This window comes from Schistocerca piceifrons, chromosome 1, assembly GCF_021461385.2.
Source record: "Schistocerca piceifrons isolate TAMUIC-IGC-003096 chromosome 1, iqSchPice1.1, whole genome shotgun sequence".
NCBI classification, from domain to species: Eukaryota; Metazoa; Arthropoda; class Insecta; order Orthoptera; family Acrididae; genus Schistocerca; species Schistocerca piceifrons.
In genome coordinates this window covers 1,156,879,867-1,156,907,681 of record NC_060138.1, presented here as the reverse complement: position 1 = coordinate 1,156,907,681, position 27,815 = coordinate 1,156,879,867, and the positions used below count along the sequence as shown (strand labels likewise).

General features: G+C 43.7%; 1 protein-coding gene across 1 annotated transcript in view; it reads left to right on the top strand.

The window, feature by feature from the left end:
- The window catches only part of LOC124778790 (glutamate receptor ionotropic, kainate 2), a 341,610-nt gene that overhangs the window by 169,515 nt on the left and 144,280 nt on the right, over positions 1 to 27,815 (top strand). The window contains exons 5-6 of the mRNA XM_047253668.1: positions 5,275 to 5,439; positions 27,091 to 27,243. Coding sequence (XP_047109624.1) covers positions 5,275 to 5,439; positions 27,091 to 27,243 — 318 coding nt within the window. The remainder of the gene's footprint in view (positions 1 to 5,274; positions 5,440 to 27,090; positions 27,244 to 27,815) is intronic.

Sequence of the window (27,815 nt, the reverse complement as noted above, 5' to 3'; positions counted from 1 at the left end):
GGAAGTAGCGCAGTGGTTAGCACACCTGATTCGCATCCTTCTTCCAACTCAATGTAGTGCGCATAAACTTAAGTTTAGAAAAACAAATAAATAGGAGTAGATATTCCTTTACTGACTGTTGACATGACACATCCTCATCTGCTTTTAATGATGTTACATCTTAATGTTGCAGTGAAATCAGTGGGAAGGATCAGCTTGCTTCTTCATCATCAGTTCTTCAGATCTCGGGACAAGATTCGAAATAGAAACTTGCATCCCTTTCTGCACTCTCTTTCGCTATCTAGATTTCGTGTTGATGACTGACAATGCCGAAAAATCTGTCTCACACACATACAACGTTGCATAAGGTATCAAAACTCGTGGGGCCTTTGTTGCCTACTTGTGTATACTCCTGCATCACCAAGGTCCAAAATACAAACAATGATGAGGGAGTGAACTTCGATGTCAACATCGTTTCTGAAGAAATATCAATGTATTTCATTTGTTCTTGGTGGTAAGCGTTGATGTGAGTTCTGCACTGAAAGAATGTTTCATAAAATTCGTATGACTTCAATTCCTCCCCTGACTAAATGAAAGTCATTGTCTGCTAAAACCGTCCGAAGAATATGTGGGAACCTGGTATATATCTTTATCACCCTACTTTTACTTCAATAACAGGAGGTGCTTTCTGAAGGCCTCAATGCTGTTGGTCTCCATAACTTGAACGGATACTTCAAGGACGGTTCAGATTCCAGTCTGGCCATCCAAATTCAGATTTTCCGTGATTTCACTAACTCGCTACGGGCAAACGCGGGGATGGTTCCTTGGAAAGCTGCACTGCCGATTTCTTCCCCCGTACTTCCGTGGTCCGAGCATCTGTTCAGTCTTTAACTACCTCGCTGCTGACAGAACGTTAAACCATGATTTCCCCCTTCTCACGTTCAAAGAACTGAGTGTTTCAAAGAAATCACAAAGATACGCCAGCTTCAAAGCAATCAATGTCTACGAACGTCACGGAACTCAAACGTTTCTCTAGAACAAGGTAATAGTAAGGTTTATACCTGAGTTCATACATCCATTTCAAGAAATTCACACGTGAAATCCAGCGACAGTTACTGTAAAGAACTGGGGAGACGTGCACATTTGTTGAAAACATCTGTAAGTAAGTGACCGAATTTTAATGAAGTTTACCATTTCAATCACTGATTGATGAACCTCATAAAGAACAGCACTTAACGGTTTTTGATACTAGTGTTTCTCGCTTAATACAACAGTGGGCCCAAATAGCGTGAGCTCTTTACAGATTAGAGCTTGCAATCTGGCGTAACAGTAAGCCTTAATACGACCTCTGTTCGTACAAGCATCTACAAAATTTTCCAAATTAATGTTGTTTTCCTCCATAAAAGAATGAAATATTGCAGAGATATCTGTTTCATTCGCTCCATGCGTTATTTTTCTGCAGAAAAGAAGATCTCCACGAAATTTGTTTTTGTGTATACACTACATGGAATAAATTAGATTCTCATCACCGTTGTTGTCTGTAGGTTCATCCAACTGCATAATGAAACCACCACTAAACGTGTTTTTTCAACCAGCTGATCATCAATAGCGTCACCCCTATCGAGTATTAGATGACGATCTCTGCCGTCTGATACAGGCGCACTTGGCAATCGCTTTGCCGCTGATTCACCTGTCCTAATAAATACCACGTCCAAAGCAAGTGGTAAAGAACGGTCTTCCGTTATTGTTTATATTTTGGGGGAAGAGACCAAACAGCGAGGTTGTCGGTCTCAGCGGATTAGGGAAGGATGGGGAAGGAAGTCGGCCGTGCCCTTTTCAAAGGAACCATCCCGGTATTTGCCTGTAGCGATTTAGGGAAATCACGGAAGACCTAAATCAGGATGGCCGGACGCGGGATTGAACCGTCGTCCTCCCGAATGCGAGTCCAGTGTGCTAACCACAGCGCCACCTCGCTCGGTGTCTTCCGCTGTGATGTGAGGTTTCGTGCTCTGTGCAACAAGGTAGGCAACGTAGGATGAATGGGGAGCCTCGATGGAACCTTCGCTTGTTTATTTATTCAGTCATTTCTTTTAACTTGAGGGAGTAGTATTCTCGTGGTTTGCTTAGCCAACTACTGTGATTTTTCTGCAGATATACTGTCATTTTATCTGGAGGTGTGGTTTCAGTAGCTAGGACTTTGAAACAAATGGAATACTGTGGTCGTTCTTAATTTTCAACAGCAATAAACATAAAACAAAAATTTAAGTAACGATCATCACACTTCCTGCATTTTCGTCTCCCCATATCACTAGAACAGCATGATACGTTTGAAATATCGTGTTTGTAGTGTGCACCTTCACTACGCAAAGACCGAATAACAGAACGCTGTTCTTCCCTGGTGGAAGTCGCAATTTTTTTTTGTTTCCTTTATTGTAATTTTCATCACCTGATACAGGCGGGCTGTCTTGTCGCAAGTGAGGCGGCCATCTTTATATTGATACTATGACGGTATGTGTGCATCTGCACTATGATGCCACCTACAGGCCATTCTGCACGCTGTTTGTAGCACGCTTACCAACTTACAGGATAACGGCGCGAAATTTCGATTTGTTATTACAAATTTCAGGTTTTCATTTGACTCACCCTCGTGTTATAACGTCCTTCTTTCTGATGGTTTACGGAGACCGGTACAACTTGTACCTCTTGCGATTCCACCATCAGACGATAAAGAAACATCCGGACGCAAAGGATGTTCTGCGCTGGATATTACTGAATTTACATTTTCTTGAGATAAAGCAGACAAGGATAATGGAAGTTCCATTCACATAGAAAGTAGCAACTGAAAAAATAAATTGTGTGTTGAAGAGAAAGGTCGTCAGTACCCGCCGCGAATTGAATAGTTGGGCCTGACAAGTAACTGGAATGTTATCAGATCTGCAGACTGTCAGTGCTACTATCGAGCGCAGGCTGGGCGAGCGCAAACGCAGAAACACCGGCATATGCTGGGAGTACCACACATTGACCTCAGAAGAAAGTAACGAGCACTTCAGAAACCACGCGAAAGAGTGCATATCAATTTGAACGGGATACCGTTCGAGCAGAGATTGTAGGAATCTTCTGTGAAGAACCTAACATGGAGTAAATTTACGACCCCGACAAGTCTGCAATCGTCTCGTAACGGTGAACTGGAGAATAACCTACGACAATTTACAGCCATCTGTTCACCTAAAGCCACTTACACGTTACCTGCACCTACAGTAAGACAACCTACCAGCTCGCTAATCTACTCAGAATGGTTGCCGGGCATTCCACAAATATGAGGGTGTTCAGCCGGCCATAAATTTCTTATTTCCTTTCCACGCACTCAGTGATAGAGGCGTAGATAACGCAACATGGCATCATCGATGACTAATTCAGTGCTACTGGTTACAGTATTGCCAATGACTAAAGCTGGCAGAGAACGTTGAAAAAACTAGTTTTTCGATATCTTTTGACTTCTACCAGTTGAGAGTTGTTCATAGCTGAGAACAATGTGTACTACAAGAACGCAGTAGAGAGTGTGGTGAGGTGATGTACACAGAATAGTACGGCCTTTTCTAAAACATTTCAGTTAAGGCAGGTGGTTAACATTGTAACTGTGTCGAAACTGGAGTGGTTTGAGAGATGCAAATACATTACATCATCTCACCTCTTCAGTGCACTGATATTTCCGACAAAATACAGGCCTCAATCCCGAAAAATGAGATGCTGACAACATACCCCACTGATAAGGCAATATTTTTCTGACGGTGAATAACATACACATTGGGCAGATACGAGGTGCAAGGGATCTAGGGGCAGAAGTGTTTTCTCAATCCCTCCACGCCACTCACAGGCACTTTTCTCAGCTGCCTTCTGTAGAGAGGCCATAGCAACAAAACAGACAATAGGCAGCAACATATAGTTTTAAGTAACGGGTTAAGGAATACCTTTCGAGCAAACAATTTAATTTACCTGGTGTAAGACTTTGCTGACGACAATGCACTTTTTACTTAAGTGCTAAAATTTCTCAAGAAGATATCCACGGTTAGCCCTTGGGAGTACAACATTTGCAGTACAGAATGAACTTTACCTCCGCAGTGGAGTGCGCGCTAATTTGAAACTTACTGAGAGATTAAAACTGTATGCCGGTCCGGGACTTCAGCCAGCACATAGTTTTAATCTACTAGGATAAAAGCTGGCGTAACCATCAGAAGATGATAATTTTTGTTACTCAACAGTGAGACTGATATAATTTCAATGTAATTGCCAACATTTAACAAATAGTAACTCATCCTTTGGGAATTACCACTAGTCCATTATTAGAAGCTTCACTAATGTGGCCTGACGCTAATAATGATTGGCACCAGTCAACAGCGAATGTGAATACTGACTATGGCAGCCGTAAGTTCAAATGGTTCAAAAGGCTCTGAGCACTGTGGGACTTAACTTCTGAGGTCATCAGTCCCCTAGAACTTAGAATTAAACCTAACTAACCTAAGGACATCACACACATTCACTCCCGAGGCAGGATTCGAACCTGCGAGCGTAGCGGTCGCGCGGTTCCAGACTGTAACGCCTAGAGCCGCTCGGCCACTCCGGCCGGCTCAGCCGAATGTGACTAGGTTTCAGGACACCAAAAGTTCATAGGAAGCACCATTCCCTTATTGCATATGGCAGTGAAAAATCGTGTTTTATGAGCTAAAATACTCTCCGTAATAACAGCAACAACCGAAATAAAAGACTTGACTTTCAAGTGAGAAGGGAAATACATAGATCGTCTATTTTCCCGTCATAGCAGTATAAATTTTTTTGAACTAATTAACAAATGAATGTTAACGTATGGCATAGCTACAACCCTTGTGAAACGCTACATTAAATCTTCGTAACGAAATTAAGGCGTATGAATACTAAAAATATGGCTCCTTCTCCCGGAGCGTAATAATTTTGTTTGGTCTTATGAGTCGATATAGATGTTGAAGAGTTTTTTATTATGCTTAATTCAGGTCACAACTGTTACTACTGGTCATTCCTACTTTAAATTTACTACTTGTTTTTGTCTCACAGGGAAGACTTGTGCATTCACGCATGTGAAATATTTTGCATAATGTCACTTATTTATCCACAAAATGGAGGAATTTTTGCCATTAGTCACATAGGAGAGTGAAACTGGTTATTTTCATTTATTTTGTACTAGATTAAACAATATTAGCTATTTGTATTTTGCAATGTTTGCAAGTGACGATACTTCGAATAAATAACATTTTTATATTACAGGATATCGAGACGTTTGACTTGGAAGATTTTAAATATAATTTCGTTAACATGACAGCGTTCCGAATAGTGGACGCTGAGGACGTCGGCGTGAAAGAGATACTGAAGGACATGGAACGCTTCCAGCCTGTAGGTCATAGCATTTTAAACAGGTCAAATATTATTCAGGTGAGTTAAAAGTTTCAGTACATGTGATGAGAGAGACATCTACGATTATATGTCCTTAGCCTAATATAGTACTGTAAAATCATGGCGTTAGATATACTGTATAAACTTTCTATGAACTTGGAATGCAAAATAACAGCAAACGCGAGTACATATTTCTGGTAAGATAAGTGTGTGCGAGTGTATGTATACGTGTGTGTGTGTGTGTGTGTGTGTGTGTGTGTGTGTGTGTGTGTTTGCGTGCGTTCCTGGATGGGTAGGTGGTTGGGCGGGTGTTTGTGGAGGGGGGTGTGGGGGTAATTTTATTCCTTAATGCTTACACCCAAACCACCAGATGCGAGACACTCTGATCGGTACCAAATGTAGTGTGTCAATAGAGTATCAAGCATAACGCCGAATTAGTTCGTGCTGTGTGCTGTCGTCCAGTAGAAGATGGGCAAACGGTAATTAAAAATAAGACCAGAACTACGGAGTACAGCAAAAACGTATCTGTGGCCCCTACATTTCAAGATCTCTTGTATGTGAGTTGGTAGAGCGTCAGATCGTCAAACAAAATGTCTCATTTCGAAATTCAAGTATAGCCATATCTTTTTTTTTTACAGTTTACGCGTGAAATTGTTTTGCAGGAAGACATTTTTCTACATGTAAAATGACGTTTCGGAATTTGTAGCAATGTTCTTCTGGCAGCCTGCTTTCGCTTCGTTAGTAGAAAGTACCGAATCTGTTGGGTACATTTGTATAGGTAACAACTTAGATATCTGTAGTGTCGGTAGCTGGACCGACACCGTGATGTTGATTGCTGAAAAGGAATGCTAAACTAACGCTGTGGCCGATAGTGCACGAACGGCAATAAGCAGTCGGGCGTGAAGTCTGGAACATGAGAACTTATGAATGAATAAGAAGAAAAGTATGTAGATGCTTTTTACTTAACTTTTATTGATTCCTTGGAATACATCTCTCTTGAATACTCGAAGCTATAGGCACTGATACAAATGGCTCCTTGCTAGTTCGTAGCCATTAACTTAGCTGATGGCTATTATGTCTCTCGGCTAATGAGAGAGAAGGCTTCGTACAACTGGGCGATAGCTAGGTTCGCGTACAACTGGGCGGTAGCTAGGTTCGCGTACAACTGGGCGGTAGCTTGGTTCTCGTACAACTGGGGTCGAGTCCACTCTCGTATCACGAGACCTGCCTAGGTGGTGGCGCTAGGTCTGCGATCACAGTGGCGACACGCGGGTCCGACATGTACTACATGGACCGCGGCCGATTTAAACTACCACCTAGCAAGTGTGGTGTCTGGCGGTGACACCACATTCCTCCCCCGCAAATCGGCGAACGGTCGTGTAATAAGGCTTCCGCCCGCCGTGGGGAGGACCACATGTTGACGTATGCGATGAGGTGGGGAGCCTAACAACAGGCGAGGCTGTGCCACCCGCACCCGGCCATCCGGTCCGAGGGGAGCTAGGAAACGCCTGCAAAACTAGTCCAGGGTGCACGTCAACATGCGGTGTATGCGCCCGTAAAGAGACATGAGGGACCGAAGGGTCGACCTCCATTGCGGCGGGGTAGCCGACGCGCGATGACGTCATGTGGTCCGGAGCGGGCGGGAGTTCCATGGCGGAGGACAGCTGGTCACGGGAAGCGATCGGCGGCGCGTGACCCTGGGAGGCGCTTGGCGGCTACAACGAAGCGTCGAATGCGGTCGGCGGCGGCGGCGGCTGCTGCTGCTGCAGCGGCGGCGGCGGCGCGTCGCCATGGGGCAAAATGGAAGGCATCGTCGGTAACACCTGGGGATGAGGCGAGCCAGTAGATGGGTCCCCAGGGCGCTGACCGGACGGCACCGTCGCTGAAAGCAGACGGGGAGCGGCAGAACCCGAGCGACGACAGAGGCGCAGCTGATTGAGATGCCGACGCACCTCACCAGAGGCCCCCAAAACCAAATACATCGCGCGGCCGAGGCAGCGAAGAATGCGCCCTGCGAGCCAACGCCGTGAACCTCGATAGTTGCGATAAAATACAACGGCGCCTGGAGCAAAAGCAGGAGTCTGCCGCTGCGCAGGAACCTGATGCGGCGGATGCAGCAAAGACATCAAGGTGCGATGAGGACGCCCGTGAAGCAACTCAGCCGGCGAGCGACCATCTCGGGGCTGAGAGCGATACGAAGACAAAAAGAGCAACAATGCGTCCTCCCGAGAATGCGACTCTTTCAATTTCAACATCTGTGACGTGAAAGTCCGGACCAATCGTTCAGCGGCACCGTTGGACTGAGGCGAAAACGGCGCGGATGTCAGATGTTGAATACCATTGGCCTGGCAGAAAGACTGGAATTCTGCGGACATGAATTGTGGGCCATTGTCTGAAACAATAGTCTGCGGAAGACCTTCAATGCAAAAGATAGCAGACAACGCTTGGATGGTGGCGGAGGATGTCGTGGAAGACATCCGAACAACAAAAGGAAAATTACTGAAGGCGTCGACCAGAACCAACCATCGAGCATTCCAGAATGGACCAGCAAAATCAATGTGCAAGCGTTGCCAAGGGGAAGTGGCTTTTGGCCACGCAAAGACTTTCCGCGGCGGTGCGGACTGGTGTTCGGCACACGCCGGGCACGAAGAACACATATTCGTAATCGCAGCATCGATTCCGAACCAAGTACAGTGCTGACGAGCAAGTTGTTTCGTTCGCACTATACCCCAATGTCCTTGGTGAAGAAGCCGTAAAACAGAGGACTGTAACGAACGTGGGACCACGACTCTGGACTGATCATTATCAGAACGCAACAACAAAACACCACGTCGAACAAAAAGTCTCTCCTTGTGAGCAAAAAATCGGCGAACCAACGGATCCTCGATCCGAGACTTTGACAAAGGCCATTGCGTAGCAACAAAACGTAAAACAGTAGCAAGGACAGGGTCAGCAGCTGTGGCTGTAGCGACACGACGAAAATCAATCGGAAACGATTCGACCACTTCATCGGTTTCCGAATCAATGAACATGCAAGCAAGTTCGGAAGAATCGAATGCTTTATCCTCAGCAACAGGCAAACGGGACAACGCATCGGCGTTGCCGTGCTTAGCAGTGGACCGATACAAGATATCGTAGCGGTACTGCGAGAGGAAAATAGACCAGCGAATGAATTTCTGCGCTGTACGTGGAGGTACAGGCTTGGTCGGATGAAAAAGCGATGTCAAAGGTTTGTGGTCTGTGATGATGGTAAAGTGACGACCATACAAGAAATCATGGAACTTAGTAACACCAAACACGAGAGCCAAAGCTTCTTTCTCTATCTGTGAATAATTTCTTTGCGCAGACGAGAGCAATTTGGACGCAAAGGCAATAGGGCGATCATGTGAGCCAACTTTGTGCGCAAGCACAGCACCGATCCCGAAATCCGATGCATCTACCATCAACAAAAGGGGTTTCTGGGGATCGAAAGGCGTAAGGCAAGTATTAGAAAGCAACGCCGATTTCAACTGGCGAAAGGCGCGTTCACATTCCGTCGTCCAGACGAACGGAACACCTTTACGGCGTAAGCGATGAAGCGGAGCTGAAATGGAAGAGGCATTGCGCACATATTTATGGTAATAATTAATTTTACCCAACACACTCTGTAGCTGTTTCAGATTTTTAGGGGACGGCAAGTCTTGTATGGCACGGAGGTGCTCTGGACTCGGATGTATGCCTTGGGCATTAATGACATGTCCCAGGTATGGTAAGTCACGAGCAAAAAACACACATTTGTCCTTCCTCAAGCGAAGACCATTTTGCCGCAAGACCTGAAATAATGTTCGTAAATTCGCAAGATGATCTTCTTCTGTCTGTCCGGAGATCACTATATCGTCCAGATAGTTTGCTGCAGTAGGGACCGACGCACAAATAGTTTGTAAATATTGCTGAAACAAGGCAGGGGCGGATGCACACCCGAAAGGCAGTCTTTTGAAGCGGTACAATCCAAGATGCGTGTTAACCACCAATACGCGCTGGGATTCGTCGTCCACCGGTATTTGCAAGTACGCATCGGCTAGGTCCAACTTTGAAAAATATTTTCCCGGGCACAGTTTAGCAAAAAGATCTTCCGGGCGGGGCAAAGGAAAAGTAGCAGTCACTAGCTGTGGATTCACTGTGGCCTTGAAGTCCACGCAAAGTCTCAATTTTCCGGAAGGTTTTGGCAAAATGACTAAGGGTGAGGCCCAGAGAGAAGCTTGCACACGTTCAATTACACCCTGTGATTCGAGATCGTGTAACGTTCTTGCGACCTCATCACGCAATGCGTGGGGAACATTGCGCGCCCTGAAAAATTTCGGTTGCGCGTTTACCTTCAGTTCTAAATGTGCTTCATAGTTTTTAGCGCAACCTAAGCCCGGTGCAAAAATGTCTGCAAATTCGTCACACAGCCGAGAAACACTGTCTGTAGGCACAGTCTGATTCACTGATAGGACCTGATTTACAATAGACATGTTAAACAACTGAAATAAATCGAGACCAAACAAGTTCACGGCAGAAGAAGAACGAAGAACGTAAAATGACACAAGTTTTGTTTGTCCCTTGAATGTTGCAAGAAGGCTGCACTGTCCTAACACAGGAATTTTCTGTCCGGAATATGTAGTTAGCTGAACATTTGCGGCACGCAACGGAGGTGCGCCCAGTTGTTTGTATGTGTCGTGATTGAGCAATGAAACTGCAGCTCCGGTATCGAGCTGGAATGGTATCACTTTGCCTTCAAAGTCTAAGTCCACAAAAAGTTTATTGTCCTGCTGACGACAAGAGCGACTGTTTTGTGCAATTGGAACAGACACTGGTACAGAATCACTTGCTAATTGACGTGATTTCCGGCGACGTCGACGCACAGTTTTTGTGGGACGATCTCTGTCACTGTTAGAGAAAGTGTCACTGGACGAAGTGGAATTAACGACATGAATGTCCATAGGCGAAGGTCCACGAGCCTGAGTGTCCTTGGTTCGATTCCGGCGCGAAGCAAAGGGCCTGGAATGATTGTGATTGTCTGATCTGAGCTTTTTCTGGCAAACACTTTGAACATGTCCTTTCTTATTGCAGAAAAAGCAAATAGCTTGGCGTGACGGGCAATGATCACGCGAATGTCTAGTAGCACACCGCGGGCATGACTTCACTGCATTTGCGGGCTGGCGCGGCACACCTGGCTTAGCACGCGGCGGTCGCTGTGTCGCCGTGCGCGAGGCCCGGTTACCGGGCCGCGCAGCGCGTCCAGCGGGCCGGTTAATGTTACACACGGCTGGCGAAGTTTCAAAAGATTCCTGAGCACAGTCCAGTGTGTCCTGTCTATCCAATATGTCTATCACTTGTTGAAGGGAGGGATTAACTAGTTTCAAAATTTGCTCCCGTATGCGAACATCAGAAACGTTCTGTGCAATTGCATCACGCACCATTGTATCTGAATAAGAAAGACCACAGTCACATTCAAAGGCACAGTCCCTAGTAAGTCCTTGCAATGTCGCTACCCACTCCCTATTAGTTTGACCGGCCGTACGTTTTGTACGAAAAAACGTATACCGTTTTGCAACCACATTAACTGTTTCTTTGAAATAGGCATCTAATGCAGACAAAATTTCCTCGTAGGACAAAGTTGCTACGTCGCGTCGGGGAAACAATTTCACTATCACACGGTATGTGGACACACCGACACAAGAAAGCAAAAACGGCTGCCGCTCATTACCTTGAATTCTGTAGGCAGCCATGTGAAAGGCGAACTGACGAGACCACTCTTGCCAGGTCTCATCGGCTGCCACGTATGGTCGAAAGGGAGGTGCAACAGCGTTCAGTGGCAGCGGTAGCGAAGAAGCGGCGGCGGCCGCATCGGTGTGCAGCGCACGTTGACCCTGGACGAGCTGTCCAAGGGCATCCAGTAACGCCTGCGTCTGCTGATTCTGCAAGCGATAAAATTCGGACAGTACATCTGGAGATTGTGGCGAAGCCATGACACAATTAAATGTAAGCAATCAGAAATAAATGTAAGCAATCAGAAAAAGGTCCTTTTCCCTCGTCGCCAATAATTGTAGTGTCGGTAGCTGGACCGACACCGTGATGTTGATTGCTGAAAAGGAATGCTAAACTAACGCTGTGGCCGATAGTGCACGAACGGCAATAAGCAGTCGGGCGTGAAGTCTGGAACATGAGAACTTATGAATGAATAAGAAGAAAAGTATGTAGATGCTTTTTACTTAACTTTTATTGATTCCTTGGAATACATCTCTCTTGAATACTCGAAGCTATAGGCACTGATACAAATGGCTCCTTGCTAGTTCGTAGCCATTAACTTAGCTGATGGCTATTATGTCTCTCGGCTAATGAGAGAGAAGGCTTCGTACAACTGGGCGATAGCTAGGTTCGCGTACAACTGGGCGGTAGCTAGGTTCGCGTACAACTGGGCGGTAGCTTGGTTCTCGTACAACTGGGGTCGAGTCCACTCTCGTATCACGAGACCTGCCTAGGTGGTGGCGCTAGGTCTGCGATCACAGTGGCGACACGCGGGTCCGACATGTACTACATGGACCGCGGCCGATTTAAACTACCACCTAGCAAGTGTGGTGTCTGGCGGTGACACCACAGATATCTACACAAATGTACTCTATAGGTTTGCTACTTTCAGCTAACGAAGCGAAAGCAGGTAGTCAAAAGAACATTGCTGCAAACTCCGAAACGTCCTTTTACATGTCAGAAAAATGTCCTCCCATATAACAACTTCACGCGTAAACTGAAAAAGAAACTGGACATTTTGTTTGGCGATCTGACGCTCTACCAACTCTCCTACTTTCTTTATTTATAGGCAAACTGTGTCTGTGAGATCTGAATGTGAAGATTTCTGGTAGGTGAGTTGGTAGAGCGTCAGATCGTCGTTCTTGACCTTGAAATGAACAGCTCACAGTCACACTTTTACTATACTTCGTCGGTCTAATGATACTTTTAACTATCGTGTACGCATGTTCTACTGGACGGCAGCACACAGCACAAAGAAAATCGTTGTTTTGGTTGATTATCGACACACGACTGATCTGAGTGTCTGACATTGGGAGGTTTGGGTGTTCAGCAACGAAGATGGAGGCGCGTGTGGTGCAGGACAGTATAATGAGCCGACATTTATGATTTAGACGATGTGAAAACTAATCGAACCTTGCTAAATAAGTTAATAGTAGACTGAAAGTAAGTCATTGATGTACAGGAGTGTTACATTTTGATGAATGAATATATCGACAGTGAAGTGAAATAAAACGTTTTTGTTTCACTACTTGATACTGCAGCTCCAACTCTTTTCCATTTAACTTTGTTATTATGATTCCTGAAATTTACAAAGCGCGAAAGGAGACAGCAATGAGAAATGAGTGAAACACGTTACTAAAACTATAGCCAGACAGATTAGGGTCCAAAACTGTTACTATATTTTCACAAGCCAGGCTGCTCTAGCTTTTAGTAATATCAGATATAGTTTATAAAGATACAAAAAAGGTGACTCCATGAATGAAGCTCAACAACAAAATAATTTACTGGTTATCTGTCTTCTGGCAATTATGTTTCAGTGTTTCGAAAACATTAAAACTAAACAATATCACCATTAGTGGAATTCTTTTTTTACTTGCCACCATTTTGTGGAGGTAGTACCTCTCGCAGACGTCTCGAAACAAATTTTCTTCTGCTTCTGCAAACTCGAACGGTCAATGTGAGCTAACGCTGTCGTATATGTAGATTAGGTACTAAACCAAGTGGCTGTCGGACTAATGTTGCTCTGAGGATTGTTAAAATATTACATCGATCACCGCATTGATTACGTACAAACTAAACCGAACTTAAAGTAATAGATTAGAGGCACTTCTGAAAGCATATCGCTGCCTGACTTTTGGATGCGCTGCTTTATATCTTCAGGCAAGTATCATACTGTACATAAATGAGAAAGTTTTGTTTATTTCCATCTCAATGGTCATAGTTAGGAGTGACGCCCATTTCTACGTAAAATGCAATAGCTTCATTATTTTCACTACTGCAACGACTCCCACTGGGCAGAAATATCAATGGACTGAGCCTTCAGACGCGAAGAATGCAAATTTTGTCGTCAAAGTACACTGTCTCCAAAAATGACGTGACGGAAGTGTGGCGTAAGGTTTTGCCTTAAGCGCTAAGCAGATTTTGAATGTCCTCACATTGTTAGCACAAGCAGATGTCGTTGAAATGTATCGTGGATTTTGTAGATGCGTTTAACAGTCATATTAACGTGATATGTGGAGTGATCTCGGCTTGAAGCTTTGAAGAGGAAAACGCAAGGGCATTGAACTGATTTGCCACAAGAGTCACAGCTCCGATGCCTCTTTATTGTTTTGTTGAAAAAGATCGGATAGTTTTACGTTTTGTATGATACTTCATCGCATTGCCAAGTTTCTGATTCAATAATGATGCTTTCTGCCGCAACATAGCGAAGCGGCTTTCTTGTAGGCCACAACGAATGTGTTCCGGAAAAAACTACGTTTCGAGTCATGATTTCAAGAATGTTAGCGATTCATGAACTACATACTCATTCTGTATAACAGAGATATTAGTACTACAGACTCTTACTGTGACTCCTTTAAAACAACCACAATGATCAGAATATCTATAGAATCTGGAGTTATTGACTGAAATTGTCAGATATAAAACTTATATTCAGCTGAAAACAGCTGAAAATAGCTCACATGCAAAGGAGTTACTGGCAGCACACATCCACAATACGAAATTTATTATGCTCTTGCCATACAAATTACCTTTACCACATTAGTACCGTTAAAGTCAACATTTTCAACAGAGAAAGCAACGCTTTCTTGGTATGATAATTTAAAACTTTGTAGTACAAACTTTTCCTCCTTTGAGGTATTTCGATTTGATCCTTGGAAACAACTATTCATCATTGCTGTTAGTAATAAATGAATGCGGAAAAGCAGGGGAAATAAATACTATATTTAAGTTTCAGTGTTAGCTAAAAATGTGAACAACAGCACTTGAGAATTTATATTCGATGTTGGCAACATGCGCAGTATGCTATCCTCACTCGACAGATACTTGTTTTATTATTGATGTTTCTTTATTGGTTTTCGGACTTTCTGCCACACAGACACCTTGCTTGCACACATCTACATGAAATATGTACCGACAATATTAAGGATAATTATGGTGCTGAACAGGTCACAAAATAAAATTGAGTGTATGGATTACAGATTTATAAATAATAATAGAATAATTGTTGTTAAAATATCATAAATACTGCAACTGCAGTTTTCCATTCATTGATGTTACATTTTTTCTTTGAATTTATAAGGTTACTTTTCATAATGTGAGCGTGCACTACATACATTATAATTATTTTTGTTGAGATATTTTATCGCTATGCAATATATAGCAAGTGGTCAAGCTCCCAAGAGTGCTACAGGAGACAGAAAGAGCAAAATTTTTTCGTGAAAGATTCTTCCTTAGATCTTCTTGCTGAATGCTTAACAGGGAACCGAGCGTGGTGGCGCAGTGGTTAGACACTGGACTCGCATTCGGGAAGACGGTTCAATCCTGCGTCCGGCCATCCTGGTTTAGGTTTTCCGTAATTTCCCTAAATCGCTCCAGGCAAATGCCGGGATGGTTCCTTTGAAAGGGCACGGCCGACTTCCTTCCCCATCCTTCCCTAATCCGATGAGACCGATGACCTCGCTGTTTGGCCTCCTTCCCCAAACAACCCAACCCAACCCACGCTTAATAGGGGAAAACAAGTAGGAGGTGGTTCACATCAGTAACTTCTTCGTTTCTGCATTCGAAATTGGGTGTCTCACGACTACCCAGGCGGCATTCATGTCTTGGAAAATTCCCAGGGTTTAGCCTCGCTCTTATTAAACTGGCGATTCATCTTCTGCTGAAGCTTGTTCTGTGGAACCAAGGTTTCAGTGGGATCCTGTCTTGAAATGCTGCATAGTGACTGCACTGTAATTGCCTTGATGGTTTCTTTCTTGTAGCCAAAGGAAATTAATGTTGGATTTTTGTTATTAACTTCTGTACGTGGTAATTCTATATTAAAAAAGCAAGTTCAACCACTTTTTCATTTCATCTGACTCCACGTAGTGCATTCACCCATTCCTTTTCTATGAGTTTCCCTTTCCGTTACACTGAATGCATGCACTATTATATTGATGGTATAATTACTCAGAAATACGCAACAGTTTATTATTGTCATTGAATTTAAAATAGACACAGCATCAGTTAATATGCTAATTTTGCTTGGAACATCCTGTATTACGTACCTTAGTGCTTTAAAGGTAGCGACTGATGCTGCAGCTAAATCTGAGCTGATTTCTAGTAACTGATGTTTTCTACATTCTACCGTCTGTGGGCAGGAGAAGACGCACCCTACATAGTCGTTTAAGATTTGCTTGGATCCTTCAGTGTAGATGTAGACATAATCTGGCCATTTATTGAGCTTCTCCCCACATAACATTGAGTAGATACTGACAGGATCGTTCTCTGTACTAACAATTGGAATTGTAGGAAAGTGGTACATTACAGCAGAAAAATCACATTAACAGATAGGAGGATTATTTGTGACTATAATTCTCATCTTTAAATAATTACGTAACTTGTGACCAAGGTGTAAGTCTCGGGTGACTGTTCTTCTGCAGTTATCTTCGACCAGAATAGAGAACGAGTAATTACTGGATGCTCATCAGTCAGTTTTTAAATAGCATTTATCTCCGAGTAACTGCCTTCGTAGATGAAGTGGGGATTTCGAGTGGTTCTACTAAGAGAACGTTCGTTGGAATTGATATCATTGCTCATAATCAAGTCCTGATACAGCATGTCAGTAAAGTCTTGGTAGGCTTCAGGCACTACTGATACTTTTTTCAGCGTTATTGTTATTTAGGGTACTGACAGATGACCCACACACTTTTTCCACATTATGTATATTTTCAGAACAATCTGCAATTTCTGAGACCATTCTTGAGATATTAGAAACGAACAGCTGCTCCTTGTCGTGCTTGACATCTGCACCTACATCGACTGGGCGTTTGCGATCATTTGCTACATCCATTATATCCTCATCCATCAGCAGCTGATAGTTTATATTTAGTTCTGTTGTTCCATTCATTGTACTTGCGGCTGGTGCCACAGTTCCTCCAACTGCTGCAGTTCTTGTCAGCATCTCTTTTCTTGTTATTTATTCATACTGCCGCCCACACCGTGCAGCCCTCCGTGTGACAGTCTCCGGACACAACTAATGCTACATTACTCTAAGTGTCCACTTTCAGAAGAAACCGGAAATGTGATAAGGAAAATGTTATTGTTTAATTATTAGCAAACAAGTACAAATTAATTAATATTATACGGCGTGAGGTGAGTTATGGACGTTGTTGACTTTGTAGGCAAAGGTATCATATTTCTGCTACATGGCGACTATGTATAAGAGGAATTGATATGACATCACAAACTTGCCGAAGCCGTTATCCGCCATGTTAGTTGATCAAAGTATTGGCTTCTGGTGGAAGGGTTTCGTCCAAAATTATCTGCTTTCTGCATTTAGAAATGTACCCATCATTCTGATAAAAGTCTAAAGTGCAAAGCACTCATCTATCGCTCGTAAGTGGAGTCATTGGAATGATTTTTATATATATATATATATATATATTCGTGAAGTTTGGTTGTGCTGTACACTTTTACTGCAGTGGTTGTACTTCTGTCAGTAGACTTCATGTTTCCTATCAGTCCAATCTGACAAGGTCTCTAATGAACACTGTGAAAAGGGGAGATAGGAACACAACCAAACAAAGCAGCACAAGTTCTTACCATTTTCAAGAACAGTATCGAACAACGTTTCGTCACTCCTTATTAACGAAAATGCTGTATTATGAATGCAATCTTTTCATATAACATAGCAAATTACATTAATGAGGCGTAATGCGTCGTATTAGTGGATCAAATATGCATTTAAGACCAGAGAAAAGTCTGAAAATGCCTTCCTGTCAGCGTGTTACTCACGGAACGACTGTAGCAATTTCTATTTAACACAACTGTTGCGTGCACACTAAAGAAATTAGGAACGAGAAGAAGTCGCAAACAGTACTCTGCTAATGTCTGGGGCGTTCAATATGACGATATCGGTTTCAAAACAATATACAACGTAAATCGGTAGCGCCATCTCTCCTTCTTCAACCTCCTCAGTGGCGACTCCATACGTATTATAGTGGGGAAATACATACATACAAATGTAAGACACGCTGCTGATAAAATTATCTCCAAAATTTATTTTCATATCGTCGTAATCTCTATTTCAAGCCTGAAAACTGTGGTCTACAGCAGGTTTAGGGCTATCTATTAAGGCGACTGCATTAAATACACTAGAAGTGCAAAAGAATAGGCATGCGTATTCAAATAAAATGTATACATGCAGAATACGGCACTGTGGTTGAATGATGCCTGTCGTCTTTTACTACTGCAAGGTGCTCGTAAGATCAGCTGCGCAAAATATCCCTTTTCTGATTTCCTAAATCCCAAGAACGACTCTGCAAGTAGAGGCTACGCTTGCTTGTCTGCAACAAGCACCAAACACAAAATTTCTGATTAGTTGGACAAATTTGTTTCAATATTAATTAATTAAACTGATGAAAAGGCGCCACCTCACAGATAATTTGATGACTTAATAAAATACCAATCCTTATATTCGATTACAATAATCAGGATAAATTTCATTGAAACATTGCTAAGAGGAGGTGCACACCGACTGATTTTAAGGTTTCTGACTAGGGAGCGGAATGGCACTGCGGGGTGAAATAACAAAGAATTTAGCAATAATTTACTCATTAACAGTAGCACACACATGGAAGTTAACATACAGTTACTTGGAATGCTACCGCGTGAATATCGATCGGCACATGGTGCATTAAACAGAGCAGCATCGGGACCGACACATATGGGGCAAGACTGCTAAATTACTGGAGACGATTTATCGAGATCACACACACCATGATCACATTGATCACTCACAAAGACATAATTTAGAAAAAAACTTCCCTATTCCACATGTAAGCTCACTGGCTCATAGCGCGACTGCCTCTAACGGTCAGTTTCAGAGAACAAAGTCCACTTCCAAAATTCCGTACAACATAGTAATTTTCTAATTAAATTAACCAAACAAGAACACATCTAATCCGTCATGAAACTGTCGTTTCAATTCGAATACGAGAGGTGTTTACGTCGAACTGGAGCCTCATGGTGTACAAAGAAACACACGTGGTGCACCAGAGTACGGACAACTAAGTCCGTGAGAATGAAACACAATCTGGACAGTAAATTAAATAAAATTTAACACAAGCATTCCACAAAGCACGCGATATATACACACATAATACGCCAAAGTGACCAAAGCTATATATCACGTGGTGGTGGCAACGCCAAGTTAGAGTTGCACAAAAGATCTCATGGAATAAACTGAATACTACTGAATTAACACCATTCCCTGATCGAAATAGTTGGTGCGGCACGATTATGAATGCCACGCACCAGAGTGACTATCGGAAACTCAAACAAAGCTTTCAAACTTTTCAACTTGCAAACAGAGATGCTACTCAGAGCATCCGTACTCACTTGCGTCCTAGGGAAGACAATGCCTCATCGTCTTTCCTCTTCCGGGGTCCACACACGGTGGCCAGAAGGGCTCAGAGAGTCCGCACAGCGGCTATTTGCCAACCTAACAATACCTATTAATGCGCGAGGATCTTTTATCTCTCTAGTCCTGTGTTGTCGCATACAATACAACGATTGGCTAAACTGCCTCTACACATTCACAGAACCATGTAGCAGCTCACATGGAGCCGTTACACGATCGGCAACCCCTATATAGGACAACAAACCTCTGGCGCAATTGTAAGATGGGTTATTGCTGCTGCAATAGCAGGTTATCAAGATGTGAGTTTAAACGTGTTGTTATAGTTGGTGCACGAGCGATGGGACACAGTATCTCAGAGGTAGTGATGAAATGGTGATTTTCCTTTACGACCACTTCACGAGTGTACCGTGAATATCAGGAATCCGATAAAACATCACATCTTCGACATCGCTGCGGTCGGAAAAAACTCCTGAAAGACCGGACCAACGACGACTGAAGAGAATCGTTCAACGTGGCAGAAGTTCAACCCTTCCGCAAATGGCTGCAGATTTCAATGCTGGGCCATCAACAAGTGTCAGCGTGCGAACCATTCAACGGAACATCATCGATACGGGCTGTCGGAGCCGAAGGCCCACTCGTGCACCCTTGATGACTGCACGACACAAAGATTTATGCTTCACCTGGGCCCATCGAAATTGGACTGTTGATGACCGGAAACATGTTCCCTGGCCAGACGAGTTTTGTTTCAAATTGTACCGAGCGGATGGACGTGTACGGGTATGGAGCCAACCTCATAAATCCATGGACCCTGCATATCAGCAGGGGACTGTTCAAACTGGTGGAGGCTCTGTAATGGTGTGGGGTGAGTGCTGCTGGAGTGATATGGGGCCACTAATATGTCTAAATACGACTGTGACGTGTGACACGTACGTAAGCATCCTGTCTGATCACCTGCATGCATTCACGTCCATTGTGCAGTCCGACGGACTTGGGCAATTTCAGCAGGACAATGCGACACACGACACGTCCGCAGAGTGGTTCCAAGAACATCTTCTGAGCTTTAACACCTCCGATGGCCACAAACTCCCCAGACGTGGACATTATTGAACGTATCTGGGATGTCTTGCAACGTGCTGTTCAGAAGAGATCTCCACCCCATCGTACTCTTACGGATTTATGGACAGCCCTGCAGGATTCAAGGTATCAGTTCCCTCCAGCCCTACTTCAGACGCTAGTCGAGTCCATGCCACGTCGTGTTTCGGCACTTCTACGTCCTAGCGTGGGCCCTATACGATATTAGGCAGGTGTACGAGTTCCCTTGGCTCTTCAGTGTATTGTGTCGACTCTAAGGAAGACTTTGGCAAAATTTTCATATTCTGTCAGCACATGCAACTGGCTTTTCGCACCTACCAGCACTCATAAAAGAAACTAAAGAAGGGGGTGGTCAGTGATCTACCGCCCGATGAGACGGAAAAGAAGTTGAAAGGACTGGACAGAGAAAGGCCATGATGTAGTGAAGTCCAAAGATACAAACGAAAAGACGCGGAAGCTGGAAAACTAACCCCATTGTTTTCGAAGTAACGATACCAAACTCCGCTACGTTGAATGCCATCAAGATATACGTTACGTCTTTACGATAAAGTGCGGGTTAAAGACTGTTGGTCAAGAACTGAACCAGTACAATGAAAATGTGAGCTACAGACCCACACAACTAATTCTTGATTCCGTCATGGTGCGTCAAACGAAGGAAGGAAGACTATTTTTGAGAGAGGCTCCGGCATGATGTTCCAGCTGTTACAAAATTACCCTTCTTCATATGGAGGCTGCGAGCACTTTCAGAAGGTACCGAAAACTATAAATCTTCCGAGGAGCACTATCAGGCGAGAATTGATTCCAGCACCGGAAATAAAAACTAAGGAAACGTCCCAACTGAGCACTATGGGACATGCCACCTGAGGTCATCAGTCCCCTAGAACTTAGAACTACTTAAACCTAACTAACCTAAGGACATCACACACATCCACGCCCGAGGCAGGATTCAAACCTGCGACCGTAGCAGTCGCGCGGTTCCGGACTGCAGTGCCTAGAACCGCTCGGCCGCACGGGCGGCCAGAAGAGGGCGACACTTCCGGAAGTCATTCGGTACAGTCGGCTCCCAAGTAATACTAGATAAGCAACGCCAACATTGAGACACAACAAAAACAAGAAGATCGTACGTCAGCACAACAGAAAACCGGCCAGACCGAGATACACAGTTAGTTTCTAAGGGCATAGCAGTGAGTGAAAACTTTGGAGAAATTACTTCACTGATAATAAAAAAGGATTCGTTCTGGCTACTCGGGGAAAAGAAACGAGGAAGCAAAATATTCATTGACAAAAATAATACGCGTAATGGAACCACTCGTGTCAGTAGCAAATTAAGCGCACAGTGACAAACCATTCTAGAAAAGACATCTTAATTTGTATCTGGAACACATATGGAATGAGAAATAATAAAGATGAAGTCCAACGCTTCATTACCCATCATTAAGCACACTCCTCCTATTCACCAAACCGTATCGCTGCACAAAGTACAGCTCCATCTGCAAAATACGATTGGTTACAGATCAGCCAGAGAAACAGACGTGAAGGCGCAATTACCATCATCCTCCGACGAAGTATATCCCACAAAGCCGAACATCAGTATCCAATGCAACAACTAGAACCTACAACAGATACAACTTGTCGAACATGTGGAAAATACTTTGTAACCTTCATTGGTGCCTACGAAAGACCAGTAGCCCACATGGAAAACTAAGATTGTAGACAAATCATCACCAACTGTGACAAGGGTTTTATTGGAGGAGATGTAAACGCAAAGTAGCAATCCTCGAACATGCGGAGTGTGAATCCAAATTGACTATCTATTTCTTGGTGCCGTTGAAAGGCAACTGGGCATAGCAGTTTTCGGCTTGTCGAACATGTGGAAAATACTTTGTAACCTTCATTGGTGCCTACGAAAGACCAGTAGCCCACATGGAAAACTAAGATTGTAGGCAAATCATCACCAACTGTGACAAGGGTTTTATTGGAGGAGATGTAAACGCAAAGTAGCAATCCTCGAACACGCGGAGCGTGAATCCAAAATGACTACCTATTTCTTGGTGCCGTTGAAAGGCAAATGGGCATAGCAGTTTTCGGCTTGTCGAACATGTGGAAAATACTTTGTAACCTTCATTGGTGCCTACGAAAGACCAGTAGCCCACATGGAAAACTAAGATTGTAGACAAATCATCACCAACTGTGACAAGGGTTTTATTGGAGGAGATGTAAAAGCAAAGTAGCAATCCTCGAACACGCGGAGTGTGAATCCAAAACGACTACCTACTTCTTGCTGCCCTTGAAAGGCAACTGGGCATAGCAGTTTTCGGCCCTGAAGAACCAACGTAAGTACTAACGAGGGCTTATCACCGTCCTGATGCCCTGGACAACGCAATTGCAAAAAATATAGAAAAAGATCCTGATTTAAAGATAAATAAACTCAAGTCTCATCAACACTGATCCTAGACATACTCCATCAAGCCAGCACGATACCAAGGAACTAGACGCACGAGACAGATCGGGATGAGTACGGACGATATAATGTGCTGCAGTTGCCGTTATCACGACTGAAGTGATTGAAATATCAGTTGAGTACATAACCAACAAGATACAAAACGAGGATATGCTAGCCTCAATAATAATTTCCTAGAACAAAATCTACTACGATCAATCGCCGCTTTTGATAGAAGAAGTAAAGTACCAGAAATATCGTCATCATAAACTTTAGCTTAGAAACAGAAACCCACGGCATCTCAGGAAGATGCACCGCCTCCAGTGGGATTTAGGAACGTGTCTGTGGAAGAAAAGTTGACGCATAGGAGGACAAGATGTCCAGCTTCCTACTACAGACAAGAGATGAATGGCGACTGATAAAGGACGATAGGATACCAAGTCAACAATTCTCTCACCACAAGATCTGTAAGCAGACGCTTTGTGCAAACCAGAGGGGTCGGCGACAACACTGGAGGATCAATCAACTTCCCTGCAGGAACCGGCGGACCTTATGGACAGGGAACAGGGATACACCAAAAATCAAATGGCTGAATAATCCGCACCGAGGAAACGGTTGCACCTTCACGTCTCACTGCACTGTCCAAAGTTATAAGCAACCTCAAAAAACTGAACAATGCCAAGTGGACAGGTCTCGATGGAACCTCAAACACGTATTTTAAGAACCCAAGGAAACCACTGGAACTAATGCCTCGCATTTACAACGCATATTTGGTGTGTGACTATTTCCGAGACAAATGAAAAGAAGCGAAGGTAATTCCAACGCCAAAGAGAGTCAGACATTTAACGAACGCTACAATCCACTACCCTGTCACCCTGTAGGTCTTCGTAGTAGCCTCAGTAAGATATTTGAACAAGTAGTGAAACAGAAGATTGAGGACCCTCCCCACCTATTTTCTCTCTCAAAAACCCCTGCCTCCCCACCCACCTACCCATACCAACCCATCCTCACACACACACACACACACACACACACACACACACTAAACAAAACAATACGGTCAGAATAATTCGGATTCCTCTCGAAGGTTTATCAAGAACTTCAACTGCTGCTACTGAGCATACCACATTGAACTTGCCACCTTCTTCCTGGATATTACACGCACATGTGGTGAAGTTTATTAGGAGAATCTACTCTGGAAAATTCAGGCGACCACGAGTATACCGAACTGTTATACCCGACAAATTAGCAATTGTCTCCACAGCGGATGTTTTCCGGTGTATGTTGAAAGACAACGTTGGAAGTTCAAAAATCCAAATGGTCCTCTGTTCCACGGGCTCGTGACGTCCCCTATTTTACTCACAATATATTTTTATCGACGTCATTCCCAGCGCTGCATGCGTGCAAATCTCCGAATTCGCGGATGATATGACATTATAATGTGTTAAACGATTAACCGTTTCCCTGTTATTATTTTATGGAGGGTATCAGCTAGAAAAAGTTTCGAAAATGTTTGACATGATAAGTTACTTGGAAGTCGCTCAGCGCTCTCATTTTGAAATACTTGATGAGTGTAATATAATATTGGTAATTTTATCACCGTGAGAGCGCTGGCTCAAAATGTGTACACAATTTCTAACTTTAACACCTAAGTTACTAACGTAAGATTATCTCTCTTAATGAAAAGATTGTGATATCATTTTAAATTTTTAAATTCGATCAATAATTGTATGAAATGCTGCAACTTGCAACTAGGCAGCTCGTTTTATGTAAGGGGTGTTGGGTAAGTAATGCACACATTTTCTTTCTCGGAAAGTTTCAGTTGAAAAAATGGGGAATTTTTTGTGGGACTTCGTGGAATATTCCCGCTTCAGCCTTTATAGTTTCGTGAAGTTCCGATCGGTGCGGCGCTATACGTATTCTTCGAAATGGCGCCTGTTCCGAAGGTGTGTTCCAAGCAGAGAGCTGTTATTGAGTTTCTTCTGGAGGAAAACCAGAGGATCGCAGATATTCATAGGCTCTTGCAGAAAATTTACGGAGACATGGCAGGGAACTAAAGTACGGTGATTCTTTGGGCAAGGCGTCTCTCATCGTTGCAACAAAGTCTTGCAAACCTATCCGATCTCGCGCGTGCATACAGCTGTGATTCCTGCAATGTGGGAACGTGTGGACACACTCATTCTAGGCGATCGACGAATCACAATCAAACACCTCGATGCACAGCTGGACGTCCCTGTTGGCAGTGGTGGCACATTCGTCCACCAGTTGCGGTTCTCAAAGTTGTCTGCCTCCTGGGTTCCTTGCCGCCAAACAGATGACCATAAAGAGCGACGAAAGACCATCTGCGCGGAATTACTTGCGCATTACGAGCTGATCTCGACCTTTTTCTTTTTTTTTTTTTTTGGCGAACTTCGTCACGTAAGACGTTGCCTCCGACATCAATCAACACAGTGAAACCTTGTGGGCATGAAGGCGCTTCCAATAAGGTGGCGTAAGGTCGTCGCGTTGAAAGGATATTGTGTTGAGAAATAGGGGTTAGTGGCCAAAAGTGTGGGGAATAATACGGTGCATTGGAAACGTGAATAAAAACAACCTGGTTTCAGAAAAAAGTGTTGCATTACTTGTTGAACGCTCCTCGTATTATCGCAAATTAATAAAGAGAATGCGCCACGGAAATGATACGCGAGGTCGGGTGGCAATCATTAAAACAAAGGCATTTTTCGTTGTGGCCAGATCTTTGTACGAAATTTCAATCTACAACTTTTTCTTCCGATTGCGAATACATTTTGTCGACACAAACCTACCTAGGGAGAAATGATGATTATAATAATATAAGAGAAATCAGAGCTCTCGCAGAATGATTTAAGTGTTGAGATTGTAACTGTGGAGAAATAAATTGGAATTGATTCTAAGAACCCTTCTGATAGGCACTTAAATGTGAATTGCGAAGTAATCATGTAGATGTAGATGTTGGTGGAACGTTATGCCCATTGTAGCCGGTTGGTAATGTAGGTGGCTAAAAGAGCAAAGCGTTGTCAATCAATCAGTAATAAACAGCAAAAAGTTAAAAAAGCATGTAGAGACACAGCTTATCCAGGATTACATTTTAAAAACATAGTCATTTTTAATAATGCTCCATATCAGAACAAGTTGGATCATACGCTATCTCAACTTGCTCTAATTCGTCCGAAAGTGAAACACTTTCTGGCTGACCAGTAATCAAATACAGTATGATCCAGCAGCCAGAAATTCCTTCAAAATGGCTTACCTCAAGGCTCGGTATTAGCCCTAATGCTTTTAAACTTATACATCGCTGACATGCCAGAAACAGCGTGTAGGAAGTTTGGCTACGCTGATGACTGGGCCATTGCAACAAGGCACACCGATTTTGATACAATGGAAGAAACCCTGACATCCGATCTGTCTGCCCTGAAAGCATACTTCCGTAAATAAACGCTTAGGCCCAACACCACGAAGACAGAAGTAACTTCCTTCCACCTCAATAATTAAGTATCTTTCGAATTCAAATCCACGTCCGGCCACCCTGATTTCAGTTGCCGTGATTTCCGTATGTCGTTTAAGGAAAATGCCGGGATGCTTCCTTCGAAAGGGCAAGGCCGCTTTCCTTCTCCATCCATCCCTAATTCGAGCTTGTGTTCCGTCTCTAATGACCTTGTTGTCGATGGGACGCTAAATACTAAACTCCACTTTCTCCACTATGCAGGTCATTGGCGTACAGACGCGAAGAGTCTGACAGTGGTTCACTTGTAAAAATAGTTGCATGTACGCTTCTTCCTTAATTATTGACTGTAAAGGCGGTTTGTCTGCCACTTTTAACAGGTCACTTGTTCGCTTTGCCTGCTGTGTATTGCACAAGTCGAGCAAGTGTATCCTTTTCTTTTTAAACACAGAATGAAATGAACTTAGCCTGCGCATAGCCTATGATTTCATATTTTTGTCTAGGACATACTGTGCCACAGTTAAAAACTAGTCTTATCCCTGGGAACCGAACACTGTGCTTGAGAGGTTTTCCTTCGAAGTAAGGTAAATATCAGAACTGGTTATCCCATCTCCAACAGTATCAATATAAATTCTCTCAACTTCACTCCCAGCGCACCAGGTATTTGGTTAAAAAACACCTTGACTTTAAAAAACACCTTGACTCAACAGTGGATCAGATCACTAACAGCCTGCTCTACCTCTAGAGGTGTAGAATGAAAAGTATATTTAACTTTAGAAACCGATACAAGTACGACATTCCGGAATCATTGTTTCCTGGACGCGGTCCGAGTACACCTGAAAAGCTATAGTATTTCTATACTTAGTATAAACAGTTTCAACGCACTGAATATCTAACAGTTTCGCGTTTGCATAGACTTTCTTCACTTCCCCCACCGTAAACTAAGTGTAATCATTCCTTAATACACTGTGTTTACACACGATCATAACTTTGAGGACGCCGCTTCCCACGTACTTGTCCGGCTTTCAGGCGGAGCCGGCGCTGATGTACGACTCGGTGTACGTGTTCGCCATCGGTCTGCAGACGTTGGACCAGAGCCACACCCTGCGGCTGTCCAACGTCTCCTGCGAGGAGGAGGTGCCATGGGACGGCGGCCTCAGCCTCATCAACTACATTAACTCGGTGAGTACACGTCATTCTTCGTAGTCACACTTGCTGTTGGTGTTGCACGTTAATGACCCGGTTAACAATGTTCACGCGATGAACCGAAGTCCACCGCCAAAATTTCGGAGTTATTTCGAAATTATTTTGCGAGTATTTTGGTACAAGGGAACCGTGACCTCCGGTCGCTCGTTACGCTGCAGAGCTGTAGTGTAGTGAGCTTATTCGTACAAACAGTTACTGAGTTACTACATCCCATATGTGTTCGTATGCGTTCGTCAGAGCAGGCGAATTTGGAGTCCAAGACATGAACATGAGTTCACCAATCATGCACGTCAAATCACATGTCTGGCTTCGTAATACGGTTATCCTGTGTATAATGTCGCTGCCGTCGGTGAAGACGTCAAACATGACGAGGTACATTGGATTACTTATGTACCACGTTCTGGGGATCGGCTCTTGTGACTGTTCTTCGCTTCTTGTTGTGGAGAACTAAGTTTAAGGTTGATCTGTTACGCCGTTACCTGTCTGCTCGCTATTATAAAACATGGCATTCGGCGGAGACACCTTAATACTAACGCTTTGTCCTCAAT